Source organism: Meles meles, chromosome 9, assembly GCF_922984935.1.
Source record: "Meles meles chromosome 9, mMelMel3.1 paternal haplotype, whole genome shotgun sequence".
Taxonomy (NCBI): Eukaryota; Metazoa; Chordata; class Mammalia; order Carnivora; family Mustelidae; genus Meles; species Meles meles.
This window is the reverse complement of record NC_060074.1, coordinates 9,948,689-9,973,364: the sequence shown is the minus strand read 5'-3', so window position 1 is coordinate 9,973,364 and position 24,676 is coordinate 9,948,689. Positions and strand designations below refer to the sequence as shown.

The 24,676-nt window shown below is 35.8% G+C and overlaps 1 protein-coding gene across 2 annotated transcripts; it reads left to right on the top strand.

The window, feature by feature from the left end:
• Nucleotides 1-484: 484 nt before the first annotated feature.
• On the top strand, nucleotides 485-24,424 carry BOLL (boule homolog, RNA binding protein). 2 transcript variants are annotated; one of them, XM_046019533.1, is made up of 10 exons: nucleotides 485-505; nucleotides 4,477-4,620; nucleotides 7,138-7,229; nucleotides 9,074-9,128; nucleotides 11,097-11,172; nucleotides 14,711-14,838; nucleotides 16,652-16,723; nucleotides 20,401-20,448; nucleotides 21,208-21,336; nucleotides 24,308-24,424. In XM_046019533.1, exons 1-10 carry the CDS (start codon nucleotides 485-487, stop codon nucleotides 24,422-24,424), a joined length of 882 nt encoding a protein of 293 aa, XP_045875489.1. The 2 variants fall into 2 exon arrangements, with proteins under 2 accessions (XP_045875489.1, XP_045875487.1); XM_046019531.1 differs by having other exon boundaries at nucleotides 485-547.
• The last annotated feature ends 252 nt before the right edge of the window (nucleotides 24,425-24,676 follow it).

Sequence of the window (24,676 nt, the reverse complement as noted above, 5' to 3'; positions counted from 1 at the left end):
CCACCAGTCCCACCGCCGACTTTTCCTCCAAAGGGGAGAAGAGAGGGAGGCGTGCAGTACACGGTGCTTTGCATAACTGGCCGCGCTCTCCTCCCCAGCCGTCCGAAGGCAGGCGACAGTGGCCCCTGAGCCGAGCCCTCGTCCGCACACCCCACGCCCACCCCGACTTGCCGCACGCTCTTCCCCCTCAGACGGCCCAGCTCCGCGACGCCGGCCACAGCCGAAGCCGCCCGCCCGCGCCGCTCTCCGGCTTGCAGCGCCCGCCCGCCCCGCCGCCTGAGGCGACGTCGCTGCTCCTCCCCACCCCCCCGGGTGGCGGGTTCAGGCCCCGGGTCCGAGCCTGCGCCCCTGCAGCTGCCAGTGCCACCGTCGCCGCCAGGGGGAGTGTCTGTCGGGCAACGTGGTGTTGCCTCCGCGGTGTGAAGGTGCTTTCAGATTCGGGTTTGCGGTCCTTGCCCTCGCTTTTCGAAGCGCGTGGAGGAAGATGGAGACCGAGTCCGGGGCGGTGAGTACAGCAGGCAGGGCCTCCGGCCCGGGGATGGCGGGGGTAAGGAGCAACGCGGACTCCGGTCCTGAGGGGCTGAAGACTGAGGTCGAGGGCCCAGACGCCCACTATTTTGTCGGGAAGAAACGCGGACAGGACGCCCCGTCGGCCACCGCGAAGAGCGGCCCGCCTGCTGGCCCCGTCCGGTCGTGTCGTGGGGTCCGGAAGGTGGAGCCGCCGGGCCTGGGCCGGGTGTAGGCTGGCCGGGGGACCCCCGAAAAGGCCGGGAGGCGTCAGGAGTGGGCGGGCGGCCGGGTCCCGTGCAGCAGGCGGCGCTGGGCCGGAGCAACAGCTTTCCCGCCGAAACTGGGCCGCGCGGCGTCTTCGACGCTCGCTGCGGCGGGACTCCCCCAGCCGCCCACCGCGAGGGGTTGCCAGGGCGGCTGACGCCGCGTCTCGGTGGAGACCGGAAGGCCTGAGAGACCTGGGGGGAGGGGAGGGGCACCGTGGCCCACGACGGACCCAGACTCTCCAACACCCTGTGCGCGCTGGAGCCCCTTAAGGCCCCGTGGGGGGCGAAGGGTGAGGGGGGCCGGGGAGCCAGGTAGGGCCTGAGGGGCCTAAGCCTCCGAGGCAGGCGCGGCTGCAGGCGCGAGCGGCAGCCAATCAGCACGCGCCACGTGCGGCCGAGGGGTTGCCTGCGCTCGAGGCCGACGTCCGGCCGGTGCCGTTGAGGGTTCCCGCCACTGCTGCTGGCGGGCTTGCGGGACAAAATTTCTCGCTGGCTGGCTTTCTTTTCCCTCCCGCACTTTGGTGGGGAGGGGGTGGATCCTCGTGTCAGTGCCCAAGTTCACGATGACCCGCGAGAACCCGAGGAAGTTGTCGCCGCGGCCATATCCCCCAGCGCCTCGGCTTGCTGGCCTCGGAGGGGACGGAGCGCCGAGGCTGTGACCGCGACGGTTAGCCCGCCCTCTTCCTGTTGTCTTCGTTGGCAAAGTGGATGTTAGATTCCGAGGTTAATTCTCAAGGGAAGAAGTCAGTCAGGGCACGTTACTTTAGAGGGAGACTCTTAATAAACTCTTGGGTGTTGGAAGTTTTCCTAAGCCAAGAACGCTTACTTCTAACCAAATAATGGCACCTACCTAAGTGCTTGCCCTACACTTGCAAAATTACTGCCGATGGAATCTGAGGCTTTCTTTGTTGTTTGGCTCCATGCATCGCTAGCCTTCTCGAAGGAATTCAGATGTTGCTTCTGCATGAACCTTGTCACTGCTAACATTAAAAAATTTTCTAGGCTATTTTAATACCATATTCTTAAACCTCAGCCTAATGGTTGGGATATCATGAGCAGAAAGAAATGATTCATTCGTTTATTCATTTGTTCCACAAATATTAATTGAACACCTCCTACGCACCGGCTTTACGTCAGACGCTGAGTGAGCAGAACAGGCAGAATCCCTTCCCATATGAACATTGCACTACAGTGGAAAGTGATAGACAATTAACACAGTGAATTATATAGCATGTTGGAAAGTGATAAGTGGTAAGAAAAATGAGGCAGTTGGAACCCACAGTACAGCAGGAGTCTTAGAAACTGGAGAATGAAGTGAATAGGCTGGAAAAGATGTTTTTTTCTTTCTGGGTATCATTTAACTAGTTTCTCAATGTAGGAAATAAAACACTCTTTTCACTTCTGTTCATGTCATCTCTCTCAAGGAAAAATAGTGGAATTAACTTTAAACAAATTGGAGAACAAATAAGTTCATATGTTGAACTCATTTTAAAGAAGAAAATTTCGTAAAGACTGATTTTTTTTAATTTTGCAAATACATAATTTCTATACTCTCTAAACAGAGACAAGATTATATCTACTAGAGCTGTGCTATTATCTCTAGCCATGCAAATACCTGGTAGAAAAATAAAACTAAGCATGCCCAGATCATCCATTCTTTGCACTACAGAGTCATTCCCTAGAGAGCATGCTGTTAAGATTGGATTCCAGTTTCTTTAAATGGAAACTACAACATAGCAATTATTAAATGGGATAACTTTTCTGTGGGTTTTTTTTTCCATTTTATTTATTTTTTCAGCGTAACAGTATTCATTCTTTTTGCACAACACCCAGTGCTCCATGCAAAACATGCCCTCCCTATTACCCACTACCTGTTCCCCCAACCTCCCACCCCTGACCCTTCAAAACCCTCAGGTTGCCCCAACCTCCCACCCCTGACCCTTCAAAACCCTTCTGTGGTTTAACAGATGTTGTTATGAACTCCCCTATTAGGGAATATGTGTTGTTTTCCCTCCCTTAATACTAGATGCAGAATAGAGCCCAATAAGGTCCAGCCTACAGCCCCATAATCACTACTGGCCTAGTCATTTCTCAATATATCTTGAAGAGATTAGGGGTTATGGTTTTATTGGCCAATGAAGTGAGAGAGGAGAGCAAATATGAAAAAGAACAATTCTATTACCTAAGTTAGAGATTAATTTTCATGTATTTGTTTCTCAGAAAATTGAAATTATGAACTGCAAGCTTTTTGAAGCTCTCATTTAGTATGTTAGACTGTCTCAGAAGTCTGTTAAGTGTTCCCAGAAGGAAAATAATTAGCAAGTGCTTAAATTGGTTTCTCTTCAGAATCTTATTCTCAAGGCTTGTTTTTTTTTTTTTCAGATATACATTAAGAGTCTACCATCGTGCCATTGTACAAAGGCTTACATGTTAATATATATTTATTAAAATCTAAATTAGGCCCCCAACTGAGAATTGTGAACATATATGTACTGTGCTCAGTTCTCTCTTTTTTTTTTAAAGATCTAATTTATTTATTTGATAGAGAGATCACAAGTGGACAGAGAGGCAGGCAGAGAGAGAGGGGGAAGCAGGCTTCCCCCGGAGCAGAGAGTCCTATGCGGGGTTTGATCCCAGGAACCTGAGATCATGACCTGAGCCGAAGGCACTGAGCCACCTAGGCACCTCTGAGCTCAGTTCTTTAGTGTACAGATTTATACCTATGAGTTATAGGTATATACCTTTTTTTAAAAAAAATCAGTTTGATCTTCAAATTTTAAAATGTGACTTTAGAGCTAAATATGGCGAACTTGAATGACTCATCAGTGCCCTTTTAGCCAAAGACTACCAGGAACATACCTGTAGTTAAGTAATGTTGGGTCTATTAAACTGTTGACACAAGGAAGAGCATACATCATGGAGCCTCTAGGTAAGAGGATGTTAGAAAAGAATTTACTATGGGGTTTAGGCTTGTGTTAAGCTGTTTTTAGAGAATATTTAAGGAAGAAGGGCTTTACTCTGTTGTCAGAAAGTGGGAGTAATTCTATGATTGGGTATGTTAATTTTTATTTAGAAGGTTAAGAAAAACAGTTTGAGGCCAAATCTGTGATTGATAAAGAAGGAGCAGTTACACATATCGGCCAGGATAGAAGGATATTTGGTCATTCTTGTGGTTTGGACAATGCTTTTGTTTTTGTCAGGGTTCAGATATGATTAAGGAATGGTCTATTTTTTATGGTGATCCATCACAATCACAGAGTAACTTTGCCTAATGTCTGTTAAGAAGAGAACGCCACAACCTTACTGTGAGTTCCAGGCCAACTCCTACCACCACCAGAACCAAGCCAGTCCCCAGATGTCTTGGGCTGCTTTTCTCTTTCTCAAACTTCTTTTTGAATTTAATATTCCTCAACATTTATAATACTTAAATAGTACATTTAATAACAACATGAGTATATTTAAATAATGTGTTTTAATATTTAAGATTTTCTCTGTAGTGGAACAGATTCTGTATTTCTCATACTTTTGTTGCTCCAAAAAGTATTAGTTCTAACTATAATCTTTATAATATTAGCATAAAATTGAAGTCTAAAATATTACATTTTGTCTAAATGACTCATCTTTTTGATGGATATATGTTTTCAGTCTGCATCAAAACTTATACCCAATGCTAAAAGTTCAAAAGAATTTTATTTTACAGCAAACATCAAATCAGACGCAAACAGATTCATTATCTCCATCCCCTAATCCTGTGTCACCTGTGCCTTTGAATAACCCAACAAGTGCCCCAAGATATGGAACAGTGATCCCTAATCGCATCTTTGTAGGAGGAATTGACTTTAAGGTACCTATTGATGCATGCAACGTAGTGTATTTTTTGTATTAGAAGTTACTTTATTTCTCAGAAATACTTTGTACAACTGCAAAAATAATCATATTTACTAATTGCATAATGATTACTAGGTTTCATTTTGTCTTACTATAAAGAATCTTTTCAATAACAACGTAGGTTAAATAGAACATGTATAATTGTCCATTTTCACATACAAGGAAATTGAGGCTCATTGACGTATCTGTAGGCTCCTAGCTTCTTAGTGACAGAGTGAAGACTAGAATCACAGTATTCCGACTCATAGTTTCATATTTTTCATTTCACCATGCTATACTAATTATATTTTATTACACAGTACTCCAGTAGACCAAATAATGCATGACTATAATTTTTTAAAAAGATTCAATATATTTTTTTAAAAACCACAAAATTTAGTCCTATGAAATCCTGTTTCTTTATCCCAATTTTACTCTCATTTTCCTGCTAAGTAAGTTCCTGAACTTACATCGTTTACAAATTGCTTTCTGCCACCTAGTTTAGAATTTGGTCACCAATAAAAGACCTGTGACGTTGTCAGAATAAAGCATCTTAACATTAATATATTTTAATTATGTAATCAGCCATTTCACTGTTTCAGAGAGGCTTAGTTTATTGTTGTTGTTGGTGTTGTTAGATGTTTTGCAGCACTATTTGGGAGGTAATAGTAAACACCTATGGGAAAGGCCTGCATGGCTATTATAAGTAGAATATCCTTATTTCCAAGTGGATATATAGAAGCATTTCCAAGTTTCCATTTTATATGCTAGAAATTACAGGCATAGTTGTTTTTCCTAATCAAAAAATATCCTTGTACCATTAGGATATGAAATGTATTACTATTTCCCTGTAATCAACCTTTCACAATTTGGATGAAATTATTTTTTTTCTGCTCCAGAGAAATATTACACTTACTGTATTTGTCAGAATAATGATTATTAAGCAAATATGTGATTGGTTCACTAAAAATAAAGAAAAATTATTTCTAATGAAATGTTTATTTTTTAAAAGATTTTTTGTTTCTGTGGAAAATAGTAATGGCTAACCGTAAATACTCAAGTTGAGTATTCATGTTCAGAATTAATTTATGTTACAAACAGTATATTTTTAAAATAAATCCTCAATAAATGGAAGCATTTGTATGGCTAGGTTATTCTAGGTTACTTAATTCTGTCAACTACATTATGAACTTTGGAGGCCATTGTTACAGTGCAGTTATAGTTTACAGGTAATTGCTAGGGTTCCCTCCCTGGTACTAATCCCTTTTCCAAAACCAGACAATTACTGTAGTAGCAAGCTGTGTCAAACTTTTTAAAATTACTCTTTTTAGAAGCTTATAGCCCATCTCTCTTCATCCTTAATCATCTTAACTTTCTGGCTCCTTATTTTTCAACTAAGTAGAGCCGCAAAATTGAACTTGTGATTCTTCTATCAGAATAGTTTGAATTAATCTGCATTCATATCTCTAATAAAAATTCTTATTCTGGTATTGATTCCATTTTCAGTTTATTGAAATAAGAGATATTTAGTTATTCTTAGATTAACTCAGTATTTGTTATCATCCAGTTTAGCATCTTTAGGTAATCAACTAAGCTGCTAACGTATGTAAGTAGTGAGGTAGCAGAGGAACTCAAGAGGCATAGCCCTACTATTGGGCATGTCTTTTTCTGTGTATCTAAAGAAAATTTTTTTCTAGAGATATTTAAAGTTCCCCATGGGATAGTTATACCCAAGCCAGAAAATGAAACTGCAGTGAATTTAGTGTGACTACTCTAGGAAAAGGTGATATGAGTCTATTAAGAGACTATTTCAATTAAGACCATCTTTGTAACTATCTTGTACACTATAGTCTAATAATGACTGATTTTTATTTTGAATGACTCAGATTTTATTTTATTTTGAATCATAATGTCATCATTTAGCCAAAATGTATATTGAGTACAGATAAACTATCTAAAAACTTTAAATCTTGTAGTCACTTCATTGGTATCACAAACTGAGTTCAAGTACTTTTGGAAATATATTCCTTTCCTAAGACCTTACTCTTCACGGAGATAGCTGATTAAAATAGAGGGACTGGTGCATACCAACATCCTAGTTCCACTGCCATAATCGTGGCCTCTCTGAGCCAAAAGAACCAATAGTACTGTACAATTATTATAGGTTACAGCCATGCCTAATTTAAATTATTTTTTAAACTGACCAAAAATAATTTATTTAAATATTAGTGTACTTTGTTTGTAGTTATAAAATAATTCAGCTTAAAAATTTTTTATTGATTGAATAGTTTAACAACATGATTACTGCATAAAGCAATGTATTTACATTGATTCTAATAACTTAGTGGTTTGTGTACTGTTTTAATGCTAAGAGACATTCTTATATTCATATTATTATTTGCTTATAATCTTTTCTGTCCCCAAAACAAGCATAAGATTTGTTTCAGTTTTTAGCAATTAAAAATATTTTTGTGTATTTCTTTTATGCCATTAGACAAATGAAAATGATTTAAGAAAATTTTTTTCCCAGTATGGGTCTGTAAAAGAAGTGAAGATTGTAAATGACAGAGCTGGAGTGTCCAAAGGGTTAGTATCACTATAGAAAGTACATAGAATTAACAATTGTGTTTTTATTAGATTACTAGGTTTTATATGCTAACTTACTTTGATTCCATTTTTTAAAAAGAGAATTTCATGCCCTCTTCTTTTCTTCCTACCTTTAATCTTCCATTTCGTGTGGGTGTGTGTATTTTGGAGGGAGGGGTAACATAGTAACATTCCTTAATTTGTTGGGAAGTTATTCTTGCATGGGCTGAGGGACCACTCAATGTTAGGTAGGAAGCATTTAATGTTGAGTAATGTACAGCAGCTAAAGAACCAGAAACTAAAGCAATCAGATACTTTTAGAATTGTATGCTTGCTTTAGAGTAGAAAAAGCTTTATTTGAAAAAAGCTGGCACAAAGGAATATCTGTAGGTTTTGCCTCAGATACCTAGTTAGAGGACTAACCTGAGAAATATAATTTTAATGAGAATGATTTTTAATTGCCAAATCAAAGAGAATGAAAACTGGGAAGAAATCAGTAGGATTTGTCTAAAAATCACTAATGACCTTAGAGCAGTTTCAGTGGCTTGGTATAAGCAAAAGCCAAATTTCAGAGAAGAAAGAGATAGTTTACATAGTGTACTCAAGAAGTTTGACAACAAAGTTAAAGAAAATGGGTAAGACAGTGGAGATCAGTGAAGGACTGTGTTTGTTTTCTTGAAGGAGAGGCAGGACATACATGAATAGACATAAGAGAAAGGACCAGTGAGGTGGATAGAAAATTATAATAGTGGAAAACCACATTTAAGTATGTCAGATAAGCACTTTGGAAGAAATGGGATTCTGCAGAGGGGTTATTTTTAAGCGATTGAGATACTCCCTCAGACTGACAAACAGTATTAGGATGAAGTGAGATTGTACCACTTGTATATGGTTAATAGAATTCTCAGTATTTTGATAATAACCTTTTTTTAACCATTGAAAAACACATAGAGATATAAACTGTATTTTATGCCTTTTCCACTGGGTGGTGTATGTGTTCTACAAAAAAATTAGCATAAAAATATTAGCTCTTGTTTAATGTTTGGGCACACAGAAAAAGAAATTCCTTTGTTAAAAAAAATAAACTTTTTATACAACAGAGTAATTATGAATCCAAGTAGTAGTTAAGATATTTAACACTACTCTGGTTTCCTTAAGTTATCTAAATAGAAATTATGCTGGGGGGATATACCTTTTATTTCTTTCATATCTTTTTGTCTACTTTGGCTTTTTGGATGTTGCATACATAATGTATTTGTATCTTAAACCTTATACAAATTGTACTCTGAAGGGAACAATTATATATAAAAAGCAGATATATAATCTAGATGTACATATTTTAATTGATTTATATTTGAAAAACAGTAATAATTGCATTATCAGTTTATATGTGCTAATAATAAATAATATATCTGTATACTCATTTTCCCATATAAAAAATTGTATGCGTTGAAATTTTTATTTTTTTTAAGTTTTTTTCCTACTCTGATTCCTATTTAAGCTAAACTTCTATTATTTTAAAAGAGATTATTGCTTTGTATTAAAATTTATTATATCCTAATTTGTAAGCTACGACATGAATCCTTCATGCTTCCCTGCTTTGTATACAGCTCAGATCTGAAACTGTTTTAAGATCCTGGGTTTGTTTGGGTTTTTTTCCTCTTAGTGCCCCAACTCTAGGAGGAGGCGACAGTATTATGCTCTGAATGATTCTCTTAAATTTTGCATGGTGGTGCATCAGAGAAAACTGTTCATTCCTACAGTGGCCCATTCTTAAAAAGAAATTTAATTTTAATATAACTCTAATATAATGTTCTAAGAAAATAATTAATATATTTATTTAGGTATGGTTTCGTCACTTTTGAAACACAAGAAGATGCACAAAAAATTTTACAAGAGGTGAGTTTTTTTTGATGTATTTAACTTCATTTTTTGGAACTTCTTTGAAACTATCCGTTAGGATATTTTTTAATTATTAGCCTTCCAATACAATGATTGATTGCTAGAAAAAAATTTTTAACTTATTTGCATCTCAAGATTGACATTAGTCTCCCAAAAAATTGAATAAAAAAAGATTAAACAGAGGCTCCTGACTGACTCAGTTGGTAGAGAGTGCAACTGTTGATCTTGGGGTTGTAGGTTTAAGCCCCACATTGGGTGTAGAGATTACTTAAAAATTAAATCTTTTTTTTTTAAAGATTAAACAAATTTTATCTACAGAAAAAATTCCAAATCATTGCATGAGTTGTTTGCGAAGTTATAATTTTTTACCTTATTTGCTTACTAAGAACTTGGGAGTATATGTTTTCTGAAGTGTTAATAGCACTTTGAATTCCTAAAAACACAACAAACATGGATTCCTAGAGTGAAATTATCTGAGATTATTTCCCTCCTTTCTGAAAAACTTACATAAGCTAAGAAAAAATCTATAGCCTGCAGTTGAGTGTAATAACTTTAAATCTGACAAATGTTACATTTTATTTTTTTAGGAAAAAATAGAGTTTGAATTGTACATTATTAATCACATGCAGCTGATCCTCATTATTTTTAATAGTTATGTTTTATAGAGTCACCATGAACATTCAGTTAGCAAATACTAGACTGTTCTTCCTAGAAGAAATACAATGTTCCCACTAGTTTGTTTACAACAACCAACCAACCAATCAATACATAACTTTGTTTTATGTGTGTTTCTGGTTTTTTTTTTTTTTTCCATTTTATTTATTTTTTCAGCGTAACAGTATTCATTCTTTTTGCACAACACCCAGTGCTCCATGCAAAACGTGCCCTCCCCATTACCCACCACCTGTTCCCCCAACCTCCCACCCCTGACCCTTCAAAACCCTCAGGTTGTTTTTCAGAGTCCATAGTCTCTTATGGTTCGCCTCCCCTCCCCAATGTCCATAGCCCGCTCCCCCTCTCCCAATCCCACCTCCCCCCAGCAACCCCCAGTTTGTTTTGTGAGATTAAGAGTCATTTATGGTTTGTCTCCCTCCCAATCCCATCTTGTTTCATTTATTCTTCTCCTATCCCCCTACCCCCCCATGTTGCTTCTCCATGTCCTCCTATCAGGGAGATCATATGATAGTTGTCTTTCTCCGATTGACTTATTTCACTAAGCATGATACGCTCTAGTTCCATCCACGTCTCTGTTTAAAGACATCATGTTAAATATATATTGTTGATTCATGAACATTGAACTCCTGCAAACAGCACTGTAACTCGTGTCTGAATTAAGCCCATCTAAAGCATTTTCTCAATAAGACAATGAGAGTTTTCTAGTGCTTAGGAACTTAGCACTTTAACACTACATTAGGAACCAGCACTTTAACACTACATTTGAGGGCCATTTTAAATAGCAAAATTAAAAAAAAAAAAAAGCAAAATCACCAACATAAAACACAAAAATACAAAAAAAATTGGCACTAAACAACATGAAACAGACTCTTTTTTAAGAGCTGAGACAAGAAGACAGAGTGTTGCCTTATTTGACCTCAGCCTGGGACTGTGTATGTCAGGCAATTCAAAATTTTCACCTCGCTGTTCATGTCCACTAGTAACTGCTTAAATTGCCACAAGTTTGCTTTTGGGGTTACAAATAACTTTAATGAATAGGTGATTCCCAAATATGGGATCTATGAATAGAGGATTGACTGTATTCCAATTAAAGAACTGGGGTCATACCATTGGAACGAAAATTCAAACCCAGATCTTTAAATATACAAAGACTTTACCCTTTCCAATATTCTGGCTGCTTTCAAAAAATGTTATAGTCTGAATTTTAAAAATTGTTTTTCACTAATTTTTCATTATTGGTTTTATAAAATAGTAGTACCAAGATAATAAAATAATTTTTTCTTATTTTAGGCTGAAAAACTTAATTATAAGGATAAGAAACTGAACATTGGTCCAGCAATAAGAAAACAACAAGTAGGAATCCCTCGTATGTATTGAGAACTAATGTATTTTTCAGTGTTTTTGCGTGGTTCTTTTTTGAAATATTAGTTTTTAAGAAATTAATTAAAATATCATGCTTCTTTCATTTAATAAAGTTATTTTAGCAAAGTTGATGATCAAATGAATATTTCTTACCAAAATTAATATATGTTAGATTTTGGGGGGCAGGAAAAATTTTACACAAATAATGGTGTTTACATATATTGCATATAGGTACATCTTTAAAGGAAAACTCTTCTACATAAAAATACAATTTAAAATTACTAAGTAATTAGAATTATTTTGGTACTATTAATTAGAAATTTTTCTAATTAGAAAAGTAATTTAAAATTGGAAATCGAAGAGGGGTACCTGGTAGCTCAGTGGGTTAAGCCTCTGCCTTCAGCTCAGGTCATGATCTCAGGGTCCTAGGATCGTGCCCTGCATCATGCTCTCTGCTCAGCAGGGAGCCTGCTTCCCCCCCTCTCTCCCCCCACCCGCCTCTGCCTACTTGTGATCTGTCTCCTTCTGTCAAATAAATAAAATCTTTTTAAAAAAATAAATAAAATAAAATTAGAAATTGAAGATACTGAAAGAAAGAATATAGAACCAATATCAGAAACTCTAGTTGCAGTGATGGTAGGTACTGTAGCCCAACTAGATATGTTATAATTATGAAGGAACAATTCCTAAAGCTTTAAGAACTGGCAAAGTTGTACCTTCCTCAAATTTCTGTAATGCTGTCAACTCTACTCTTCTTTTTTTCTCTCTCTTCCTCTATTATATTAGGCATCTTTACAGTTAGCTTTTTACCTGAATATTTACTGAACTCTATAGTAGTCTTTAGCTGGAAGGAGATACCTAAAATTAGTAACTGAATTTTCTTATTCTTCCTTAACTGTGCCCTAGGGGCACAGTCTATTGGGATGTTTTAAACATTAGGTGGTTATTATATACCTGTTAAAAAATTAATAGTTGTGCTCCTTTGGACTGTTCTATTTTTGACTGAGAAATTAACAATTATGGGGTACCTGGATGGCTTAGTTGGTTAAATGATTGCGTTTGGCTCAGGTCATGATCTCAGGGTCCTGGGATCAAGTCCTGCATTGGGCTCTCTGCTCGGCAGGGAGCCTGCTTCTCCCTCTTCCACTCCCCCTGCTTGTGCTCTCTCTCTCTCTCTCTCTCTCTCTCTGTCTCTCTGTCAAATAAATAAAATCTTTAAAAAAAGAAATTAATAGTTATCAAGTTTAATTTTGACTTAGTTATTTGTTAATTTAGAAGATAACTGGAGTGCCCTAAATAGGTTAATACTTCTTATTAGTTCCAAGAGTTAAGCTGTAACATGTAGCAGTAGTTCAATATTACCAGCAGTAGGTATAAATAGTAATGTTCATATTATGACCCATAAATTGCTTTAAAGAAAACATAAATCACCATGCTGAATGCTTTCAAATAGACAGTAAATTTGAGAAGTATAGGGTTAATAACTTAACCAAATAGTTGCATTAGCCTTCAAATCCAGGACAAGTTGACTCCAAAGCTCTTTATACTTTTCTGCAAATAAATTTTTAGTATAAAAGTAGACTTACAAAATACGGGGGATTTTTATCTCAATTTTTTCTCAAATCTATAGCTTTTTCCATCTCTATTATCAATATTCTAGTCCTAGCTACCCACCTCACTTGCCTTGACTACTGGAAAAGCCTCCTAACAGGTCTTTCTGAATCCACTTTTTGTACCTTCTGACCCATCATACACAAGGCAGCCAGAGTGATCTTTCAGAAGCGTATATTTCATATTATTCTTAGCTTATTTTGAGCTCTTCTTTCCTTTTTTTCCTATACGTTAGCCATCTAGCTTTCTCTCAGTTCCAGAACATACCCTACTCCTGATATACATTATTTTCTTTGTCTAGAACACTCTTTGCCATCCCATTCCCATCCCAATCTTTTTTTTTTTTTTTTTTTTTTTTTTTTTTTTTTTTTTTTTAAGATTAGGTGTGGAGCCCAATGTGGGGTTGAACTTAACGATCCTGGGATCAAGACCTGAGCTGAGATCAACAGTCAGACACTTACCCAACTCAGCCTCCTGGGTGCATCCCAATCATTCTTTAAAGCTCAGCCCAAACATCATTTCTTCACAAATTAAATATAATTAGAAAGTTTATACTACCTTGTGTAATACCCTATGCTACCTCTTAATGTATTTATCAAAATTGTATTTAATTAATTAATTGTGTAATAAGCTAATAACTATTTTCTCCACCAGAAGGTAACTTTCATATGACAGGTCCAATTTTTTTTTTCTTTTTGGCTGTATCACCAGCCAAGTTCAATGCCTTGTAATAGTACTGTCTCAAAATTTATTTATTTATGTAACAGATTAACCTGTGGTTGCTTGAGTATCTTGAAGGGAAATCCATGAACCTCCTGAATTTGTGCAAAAAAAAAATTTTAATGTATATATCTCTGAGAAAAGGATGCATGGTTTTCATCAGATTCTCTAAAAGATGAGATTAAGAATCACTAAAATAAGCAATAACAATTCAGATGAAATATAGTGAAAATATAAAAGCTCAGAAGAAATAGTGTTGCTTAAAGTGGTAGGCCAGTGCTCCTCATGGTGTGGTTTGCAGCCAGTAACAGTTCAATTGGAATCTGTCAAAATGCAGATCCTCAAGTCTATCCCAGACTTACTGAATCTAAATCTCTGCTAAGGTGGCCCTGGAATTTGTATCCTAACAAACTATGTAGGTGATTCTAATATACATTAAAATTTGAGAATTATTGGTATAATGGAAGGAGGATTGCCAGTTCCAGTAATTTACATAAACTTGCTGGTCAAGTACTTAATTGACTTGGCTTAAGTACTAATCTGACTTGGCTTATATAAATTTTTCAAGTGCTCTCTTGACAAGAAAATATTTCTTTTATTCTGGGGGAGGAAGGGTTTATATATAACTTGATCTGATAAAAGAGATGGGACCCAGAACTACACATGAAGATTTGTGGTCATGTTTGCAATAAGCAGCAGTTGTAGCAAAGGGAGGCTGGAGAGTAAGAGTCATAGCCTCAATGACTGCTTGTGATAACAGAACCAAAGAATTTGTAGGATGGAACCAAAATATCTTCAGGAAAGTATGAAATCTTTTCCAGCTTCACTGCCTTCATCATCTTTGGCCTTTTACAAATAAAGGTCTTAACTAAGATCTTAGGTCTTAAGACCTTAGGTCTTAAGGTCTTAGGTCTTATGACCCTGCTGATAATAATTTAAAATTTTAAGCCTTGTGTTTGATCACATTGTTATTAAAATCTAAATTGGTGAGTTTTTAGTATTCTTTATTGAACTTATTTTTTTTCCTCACTTTAAGCTAATAAAAGTTCTAAGATAGTTTGAAAATATATACTTCAAAAATACTTCAACATTTGGAATTTTTTTAATTTGCAACATTCAATTTTTACTGTAATTGTATCAAGTGTTCAGAAATTACCGTCTTAAAAGTTAAACTGAACATTTTAATTATTATTATTTAATCTTTACTTTAGGTTCCAGTATAATGCCAGCAGCTGGAACAATGTATCTAACCACTTCAACTGGATATCCTTACACATATCATAATGGTGTTGCTTATTTTCATACTCCAGAGGTAGCTTCTGTCCCACCACCTTGGCCTGTAAGTAATTTTCATCTTAAAAGGGTTTCCATCTATTCTATCCATTTTTTAAAACATTTATTTCTGAAATATTTCAACATAGACAAGTATGAATAATAATTAACATTCATGTAGCTACCACTTAAATTTAATAAACGTTAACATTTGGCCATATTTATGTAAGTTCTTTTAATGAGGAGAAATGAAATATGAGAAATTCAGGTATAGTTTCCTTGCCCTCACTTTATTACCCTCCTTTTCTCCTCAGACATATTTGGAATATATAACCAGAATATCTTTCCTATCATTTTATGTATTTACTACAAATGTAGGTATCCTTAAACAATAGGTAATATTGCTTTGGGTCATTTTCTCAACACTACGTAAATAACCAGTTTTTCTATTCAAAATTGTGTTTTTGAGATTAAACAATGTTGTTACTAGAATATCTAATTCACTTATTTTAATAATTTATAATATTCCATATTATAAGTGTATATTCCCCTATTGATGGATGTTTTAAGTTTTTTCTGTAATCAAGACTACAGTGAACATCCAGATCTTGTATGTACTATGTGAGAGTTTGTCTAGGAAAGTAGTCTTCAAAGTTTTTGCTTGTATATCCTCAAAAAATTTTCTGGAAAATTATGAATACTTATTTTTAAGTTGATATCTGAAATTTATCATAATTTTAAATAATTTAGGAATACAACATATTATGTATGCTGTATACATGAAACTAATATAAGGGTGTATGTCAGTTATACCTCAAAAAAAAGATGGAAAATGTCTAGAACTCTGTTAACAACACTAGTCAGTCAAATAAAACTTCATTTCTACTAGAAAATTCTAACTTTCAATTATTTTTAAGTTCAAATAAATGAGTTAAATGTATTCTTATAACCATCATATAATTTATTTTGTTCTCTGGATGAAATAAAGGACCATCTCCCCTTTAATATTTCTTATAAAATCTCTTTTTGCTTTGCTTCTCTCACTTCTCAAGGGCATTGCCTACTTGAATTATCTATTTGTTTGATGCCCTTTTGGTATCTATATTCCCAAACAAAGCATTATAATAGATCCAGAATGAGAAGTGTGCCTTTCATCATGAAGGAGAATGGTAATTGTGAAAGGGCGTTATGAAAAGAAAACAGACACATGGTACAGAGACACAGTCACAGATCAAATAAGGAAGGAGTACATATGAAATTTAGGATCTAAAAATTAATACTCCGAAACCTATTCATGCCCATTTACCACTGGAAAAATTTTGTATTCCCCTCCCTTGGTCTAGGCTGCAATATATGCAGAGAAGTAAAATTTCACATTATAGAATATGCATATCTTTGACTAAATGTTGCCAAGTGACTTTCCAAAGTATACCAGTTTATACTTTAGCTAACAGTTTATGAGAGCTCCAATTTCGCCATAACGTGCCAATCCTTTAATTTTCAATTTTTGCCAATATTATTATGAAATAGTATTTTGTTTTTTTATCTTCCTAGTCATTGGTAAGATTGAACATAATTAAGGTATTTATTGGCCATTCCACTTTTCTTCTGTGAAGCGCCTCTGCATATCCTTTATCCTTTATCTTTTCTATTGGGGTTATTTGTCTTTTTCTTGAGTTCATTATATGAATTTTGTGAGTTCTTCTGGTGTGTGGTTTGTCCATTAACTTTACAGGGGTTTTTTGTTATACACTAATTCTTTGTTTTAATGTTAACATATGTATTAATGTTTTCCTTTATGGAAGTAGTTTCATCTTTTTAAAACATAACACTTCCAAGAAAAGAGCCAAAAATAATTTTTCATTTTTCTCCTCTTATAGTCACGTTCTATATCTAGTTCCCCTGTGATGGTAGCTCAGCCAGTTTATCAGCAACCTGCCTATCACTACCAGGTAAACATGAAATTACAAAATAATTCTCTTTAATACTCAGTCCTTTTTCAGTAAATTTCATTGTATTCTTTCTCATGTAGATACTCTCATAATTAGAAAAAGATAGTTAAGCCTTGATAACAATGCTGGGTTGTTTTTTTTTTCTTATGGGGAACTAAACAATATCATACAAGAAGATAGCAGGTTTTCTTCATTTAACTAAATGTAATGAGGCTGGTTTTGCTCCCTTGGCTAACATTTAATCTAAAAAGTTTTTAAAAACAATTCCCAAAGCAACATACAGATAACACATACCGAATCACAGCCTGATTTTTTAATGTTATTGTTAACATTATGTCACTTTCTTGCTATTGTATTTAACATAATCTGTATTAAAATAAGTCATATATTATGGTTCACAATATGGCAGCCTCTTTTAGTTAACCAACACTCTTCATTAATTCTTGTGGGAGACTGGGGATAAATGAACCATAATGCCAGACCATTTTGGTGTTTTGTAAATAAAGAATACCTGTTGACCTACTGTCTATGACTGCTTTTGTACTATAATGGCAGGGTTCAGTAGTTGCAACAGAGATATTATGGTCTGCAAAGCTTAAAATATTTACCCTCTGGCCCTTTAAAGAAAAAGTTTGCCAACCTCTCATCTATTGCACTCAAAAATAAAATCACATTCTGTCCTACCTCTGGAATTGTGGAAGAGAATTTCTTTCTTTTTTTTTTTCTTCTGAACTTTTAAAATAGACCCAGATTAAATGTTAAGTTTACTGGAATTCTTTTTAATATTAGACTGGGTTTTGGGGGGACGGTGGTGTTTAAATTTTAAATAGAATTTAAGATTTAAACTTATTATTATATATTAATGTATATCATATGTTATTATATTACATTATTTGTAATAAATTTATAAGTCCTATTACTATGCTAAATATAAAAAGTGTTTCACTTACTAAAGATGAAAATAACTTAATGACATCTATTTAAAATATATATATAAAAGTAACTTAATGACATATATTTAAAATACATGACTTTCCCTAAGTTACCTCTGTATTTTGGTAGAGGCCCCAAAGACAGAATATTAGGTACCAGATCTTTCAATATGACAAGTCAAATATTGTGAAACTAGTTGGGGGATCCTTAGCTAATTGCCTACCTTGAGTACATGATGGGAGGATGAGACTGCAAGAGGGTTGTTAGGATGCTGTGGCATGTCCCCTTCTTCCCAACCAAGTAAAGAAGACATCAGAGAATGACCGAGAAAACTTATTGTTTGTCTCCTGAAATTTGTGAGATGGTACTTGGATCTGACCTCTCCTGAAAAAGTCCAAAAAGAGAGACTCTTTGGATTTTTATGGAAGCTGGTGGCAGGGGAAGCAAATTAATTAAAAAGTCCAAAGAGGAAGCTGGACTAGTCTCTGGAGGCAGAGCCTGGAGAGAAGACTATGGTTGAGAATGTGCTGAACTTCTACTCACAACAAGCAAAGGTTTATGTGTCCCAAGAGCAAGATGTGAACCTCACAGAAGAGACCCTTTTCAAAAAAAACTTTAAGGAGATCCTAATAAAGAACCTGTGTGAAGGAGACTTCTAGAATTAAGGGCTAGAATTGCAGCTAGAAGTTCTCAGCAGGGTGGGGCACCTGGGTGGCTCAGTCAGTTAAGTGTCTGCCTTCCACTCAGGTCAGGGTGCCGGGATCTAACCCTGTGTCGGGCTTCCTGCTCAGCAGGAAGTCTGCTTCTCCCTCTCCTTCTGCTGCTCCCCCTCTCGTGCTCTTATTGTTCTGTCTCTCTCTCTCAATAAATAAAAGTTTAAAAAAAAAAAAAGTTCTCAGCAGAGAGATCACCAAATAATCCAGTAAACTACCTATCTAGATAGTCAGCATTTGAAATCTGCCACACCCCCAAAAAAATGATTTGTCCTCATTTTAATCCTAGGGCAAGGAAGAACAGATCAACAGTGCTTTTAAAGTGTCAGGGGATGAGAAAGAATAGAGCTGCTTTCTGCTTGCTCCTCATTGAGTCCAGCTCCTCCTTTTCTAATTGATTACATACAACTATAGCTCATTTGACATACCAAATACATTCTTAAAAGTTTGTAATACATTTAATTTTATACTCTGACTCTGGTGTTCTCCTTGACACAAATTATAAAATTGGAAGTATGTTACCTAGATATTACTCAGGAATATTACCAAAATCTTTTTTGGTACCAATTTATAACTTTTATAATACAGAAAATCATTTCACTTCCCATATTTATCTTCAGATATATATTCATCATTCTGCCTCTTTGTTGAAAATCTTGTTCTTTTCATAAATTCTAAGATTGGTAGCTTTATCAGTTGTTAGTCAAATCAGGTAATGCACGGTTCAATTAGTACTTATCTCATATTTCTCACTTCATAAGTAGATAGTTATTTCATTTATCTAAAAACTATGTAAGTCATTTTATTTCCAATTTTTTATTAAAATATTTTCTTAAGAGGTTATTTACTATCCTGCCTTTTTTTTTAAGAGTTTATTTATTTATTGGACAGAGAAATCACAAGTAGGCAGAGAGGCAGGCAGGGGGCGGGAGGAAAGCAGGCTCCCCACTGAGCAGAGAGCCCAAAGTGGGGCTCTATCCCAGGACGCTGGGATCATGACCTAAGCTGAAGGCAGAGGCTTAACCCAGTGAGCCACCCAGGTGCCCCTATCCTGCCTTTCTGAATGTAGAATATAGAACATAGACTTCACATTATCTTGGCTATTATAATACAGTGATGTCATCCGTTAGCAACTTAAATAGCACTAAATTCACAGTGATTCAGTTTAGATGACAGATCCAGGCATCGTCTTACTCTTTTTTCTGTTTGTTTTTTTTTCTTTATAATTAAAAAGACTTAATTAAAAATGGAAAATAACTAAAGAACAAAACGTTACTAAGAAATAATACAACTAGTTTAATAAAAGTCTGACATAGTGTCATCTTACAGTAAGTTTAAAAAATTTGACCCTCTTTTAACAGCTTTTTAATATATAATTCACATAACATTCAACTCAGCTTTTTTAAATGTGCAATAGTGTTTTTTTACTAAATTCAGAGTTGTGTAACCATACCACAGTCAGTTTTAGAACATTTTAATCAACCTTCCCCCCCAAAAAAACCTTACCCATTAGTAATCACTCCTCTTTGGAGAAATATCTATTCATATCTTTTACTTTTTTTTTTCTTTTACTCTTTTTAAATTTGGGTTACTTCTCTTTTTATTATTGAGTTATAACATTTCTTTATATATTCTAGATGCAAATTCTTTATCAGATATATAATTTGTAAATCTTTTCTCCCATCCTTTGAGTTTATTTTTACTTGATGTATTCAAGTGCTATGCTGTGGCACGAAAGTTTTTCATTTTGATGAAGTCCAATTTATCTTTTTTTTGTTGCTTTACTGCTTGTGCTTTTCATGTCATAATTTTTTTAATTGCCTAATTCAAACCCACAAAGATTTACACATATTTTCTTCTAAGAATTTTATAGTTCCAGCTCTTGCATTTAGGTCTTTGACCCAATTTGAATTAATTTTTGTATATAGTTTGAGGTTTAGGGATCCAGCTTCATTCTTTTGCACATAGATATCCAGTTTTGATCTTTGTTTATAATCTGGGTGGGTTTTTTGGTTTTTGTTTTCATTTTAGGCCCCTGCACAGTGTCTACCAGGACAATGGCAGTGGGGTGTTCCTCAGGTAAATATTAACTTTTTTCATAGTGTTTTTGTGAAGACTGAATGAATATTAAAGTCAGGAGAACTAGATTTGAGATACTCCTCTTCTATTTAATAACTGTGATACCTTTGGCAGTCCATTTAATCACTATTTCTTAACTTCCTCACTTGTAAAAAGGAAGTAATGATAGCGTACATTTGTAAATTTCTTTACCTGATCTTGGTGAAGATCACATGAGATCATGTAAGTGAAAGCATTCTTTTAAAAAGTGAGCACTTATATAAACATGAAAAATTACTTTTTACCATTATGGGAAAATGTATCATTCTTCCGGTTGTACTTCAGATTTTGCTTCAGTTTTACTTCTGCTCCTAAGTAAATAAATCACTCTCAACTTTTGATACAAATAGTATATCACCAAAAAGGCTATTTAATGATCTTTCCCACTTCCATGTGAAGTCACAAAGCTGAGAATAGATGTTTATGCCAACTCAAATACTGTAAGTTATATTACAGTCTTTGATAATGATCTTAATATAACTATTTTCTGAATTTATAAAAGAAGTTCTGAAGCACTAAGAACTTTCAATACTTACCAGTGATGAAGTTCTTTAATCACATCTACACAATTGAAATTTGTAACAAGACACATCTATGCTATCTCTGGTAAAGAACTTCAGGAAAATATGAAATAAATATTTCTGTCATCTGTTGGGTAAGTCATTTGTTTTAATTGAAATAAATAATCATATTTGAATTAGAAATCTGGTTTTGTTTTAGTCTCCTGCCTCGTCTGCTCCATTCTTCTACCTGCAGCCTTCTGAGGTTATTTATCAACCAGTGGAAATTGCACAAGATGGTGGATGTGTTCCTCCTCCTCTATCTCTGATGGAAGCTTCAGTTCCAGAGGTATGTATTAGTCTCAAGGTAATTTAACTGTCTCGTCTTAACATTTATTTCTTTTTCTTTTCTAAAAATATTTGTTTAAGTGGCGCCTGGGTGATTCAGTCAATAAGTGTCTGCCTTTCGTTCAGGTCATGATCCCAGGGTCCTGGGATTGAGCCCCACATCAGGATCCCTGCTCAGTGGGGAAGCCTGCTTCTTCCTCTCCCACTCCCCCTGCTTGTGTTCCTCTCTCGCTGTCTCTCTCTTTCTCTCTGTCAAATAAATAAATAAAATCTTAAATAAAATAAAATAAAAAATAAAAATAATATTTAAGACCCTCATGGAAGCTGCACGTTTTTTCTTTGACCTATTCACGCATTTCACCTTTTATATGTATCTAAAAATGCTTCATCTTAGACTTTTTTACTAACTAGTTCTGAACAATTTCTAAAACCAACTGTTCACTGTACTAGGCTAATCCCTGACTCGATCATGAAAGAGTAAGACACCAAATGTTTTTCTTTCTTTTGGCTTGCCTGTCAATCTGTATTATTACTAATATTCTGTCAATTAAAAGATTACAAAAATTCAAAAAATCTTAACTTCTTCCTTTAAATATGTAAATCAAAAGTATTTCATGGGCTACCTGGGTGTCTCTGTCAGTTAAGCATACAACTTTTTTTTAATTTTGTTATAAACATATATTATTAGCCCCAGGGGTACAGGTCTGTGAATAGCCAGGTTTACACACTTCACAGCACTCACCATAGCACATACCCTCCCCAATGTCTATAACTCCACCCCCCTCTCTCTACCCCTCTCCCCCTGGCCACCCTCAGTTTGTTTTGTGAGATTAAGAGTCTCTTTTGGTTTGTCTCCCTCCCAATCCCATCTTGTTTCATTTATTCTTTTCTTACCCCCCTAACCGCCCCCCCATTGCATCTCCACTTCCTCATATCAGGGAGATCATATGATAGTTGTCTTTCTCCATTTGACTTATTTCGCTAAGCATAATACCCTCTAGTTCCATCCACGTTGTCGCAAATGGCAAAATTTCATTTCTTTTGATGGCTGCATAGTATTCCATTGTATATATATACCACATCTTCTTTATCCATTCATCTGTTGATGGACATCTAGGTTCTTTCCATAGTTTGGCTATTGTGGACATTGCTGCTATAAACATTCGGGTGCACGTGCCCCTTCGGATCACTACGTTTGTATCTTTAGGGTAAATACCCAGTAGTGCAATTGCTGGGTCATAAGGTAGCTCTATTTTCAACTTTTTGAGGAACCTCCATGCTGTTTTCCAGAGTGGTTGCACCATAAGCATACACCTTTTGATTTCAACTAGGTCATGATCTATGAGTCATGGGATCAAGCCCCACATCATTGGGTTCTGCACACAGAAGTCTGCTGGAATTTCTCTACCTCCGCTCTTCCCCCCAAATAAATAAATAAATCTTTAAAAAATACTTAATAACTAAATATTATAAATGTTATTTTCAGTGTCTTTATGTTCCCAAACCATTACTTACCTTACCATCTATGTGCCAAGAACTGTAAAGGTATGTTTTAAATCAGTGTTGTAAAAAATTAGAAAATTAGCACCCACCTCCCAATTAGAATGATTTTTTTTTAATTTTTTTATATTTCTAAGGTTTATAACATTATGATGTTCTGGAACAATAATTTCCACAGTTGGATCTTAATGTTACTATCACTACTTCTACCAGGATCTCTGTTTTCATCTCACCCTCCACTCATCACTTGCTTGACTGAATCTGCAAAGTACTCTTTGTTAAAGAAAACTTGTGGGTGCCATATTCTCTGAGTTCTTTCATGCCTCTTTGTTCAACATTGTTGTCTATAAAAATGAAAGACAGTTACTCTGGCTATAAAATAGCTACATCATACGGCCAAAACAAAGTGCCACAAACTAGGTGTCTTAAACAACAGACATTTATTGTCTCACAGTTCTAGAGACCAGAAGTTGAAGATCAAAGAATTGGCAGGATTGATTCCATCTGAGGGCCATGAAGGAAGCATCTGTTTCAGGACTCTCTTCTTAGCTTATAGATGGCCATCTTCTCCCTGGATCTTTACTTTATTTTTCTATCTCTGTGTCCAAATTTCTCAATTTCATAAGGATAGCTGTCATCATACTATATTAGCTTCTACCCTAATGACCATATTTAACTTGATTAACTCTGCAAATTCCCTGTCTACAAATCAAGTCACACTCTGATATACTCAAGGTTAGGACTTCAACATATGTTTTGAGGGAACCTAATTTAACTCTTAACAGTACTATTTTTTAATAGATGATCTAGTCTACTCTTTTCTGGTGTTGAGTGGAGCCATAAGTTTGAAGCCAGCCTTATTTTCCCCCCAAACAAAATTTGCTTTTTCTTCCTGCATGCTTTTTGATGGGAGGTGTGTTGTTGTTGTTGTTGTTGTTGTTGTTGTTAAGATTTTATTATTTATTTGAGAGAGAGAGAGAGAGAGCAGGGGAAAGCGCAGAAAGACCAGCAAATTCTGTGCTGAGCTCAGAGCCCGACAGGGGGCTCAGTCTCACAATCATGAGATCATGACCTGAGCTGAAATCAAGAGTTGGACACTTAACCCACTGAGCCTCCCAGGCACCCCATGAGGTGTGTTCTTAGTTGTCTTTGCATAAACTATTCCCACCTTCTTTCTCTTAATTTTTCAAATCCAAGCATCACCTCCCAAGAAAGCTTTTTCTGACTGCCTCCCCAATTTTCTTAAGCTAAATCAAGCAGTTCTTTTCTTTTCTTCTATATATGTTTCATAGGACTTACAGTAATTTTGACGACTCAACTGTCCCTGGTCAATCTATAAATTAATTAAAGATAGGGGATGTGTTTTTCATTTGTGTTCCTCCATTGCATAGCAAAATGCCTAGTACATTGCAACAATGAATAAAAACTTTGAATTAATAAATAAAAGGTAACACATTTTTTTTTTGTAACAGCCTTATTCTGATCACGGAGTTCAAGCAACATATCACCAGGTTTATGCTCCAAGTGCTATTGCTATGCCTGCACCTGTGATGCAGCCTGAACCAATTAAAGTAAGAAGTTTGTTCTGATTTTGTTATTATTTTTGCAGTCATATTTCAGGCTTTTCAAATTTATTTTCTGAAAAGAAATAATTTTGGATATTTATATCAGATTTGTGATCAGAAGAACAGAATTAATGAACTCTTTCATGTGGAGAATGTACAATTTTAAATTAACTATAATTTTTACAGTTAGTTTTGAGTAAGTTATAAATCACACAGGGTCAAAAATGCTTTATTTACTGTAATAAAATATATATAACTTATAATTTGCCATTTTTA

What these genes read in the sequence shown, in the direction of transcription:
- BOLL (XM_046019531.1), top strand. Translation starts at nt 485, where the DNA reads ATGGAGACCGAGTCCGGGGCGGTGAGTACAGCAGGCAGGGCCTCCGGC. An exon ending in AGAGCTGGAGTGTCCAAAGG is followed by an intron (nt 7,230 to 9,073) that starts GTTAGTATCACT and finishes ATATTTATTTAG; the next exon opens with GTATGGTTTCGTCACTTTTG. An exon ending in AACCTGCCTATCACTACCAG is followed by an intron (nt 16,724 to 20,400) that starts GTAAACATGAAA and finishes TTTTCATTTTAG; the next exon opens with GCCCCTGCACAGTGTCTACC.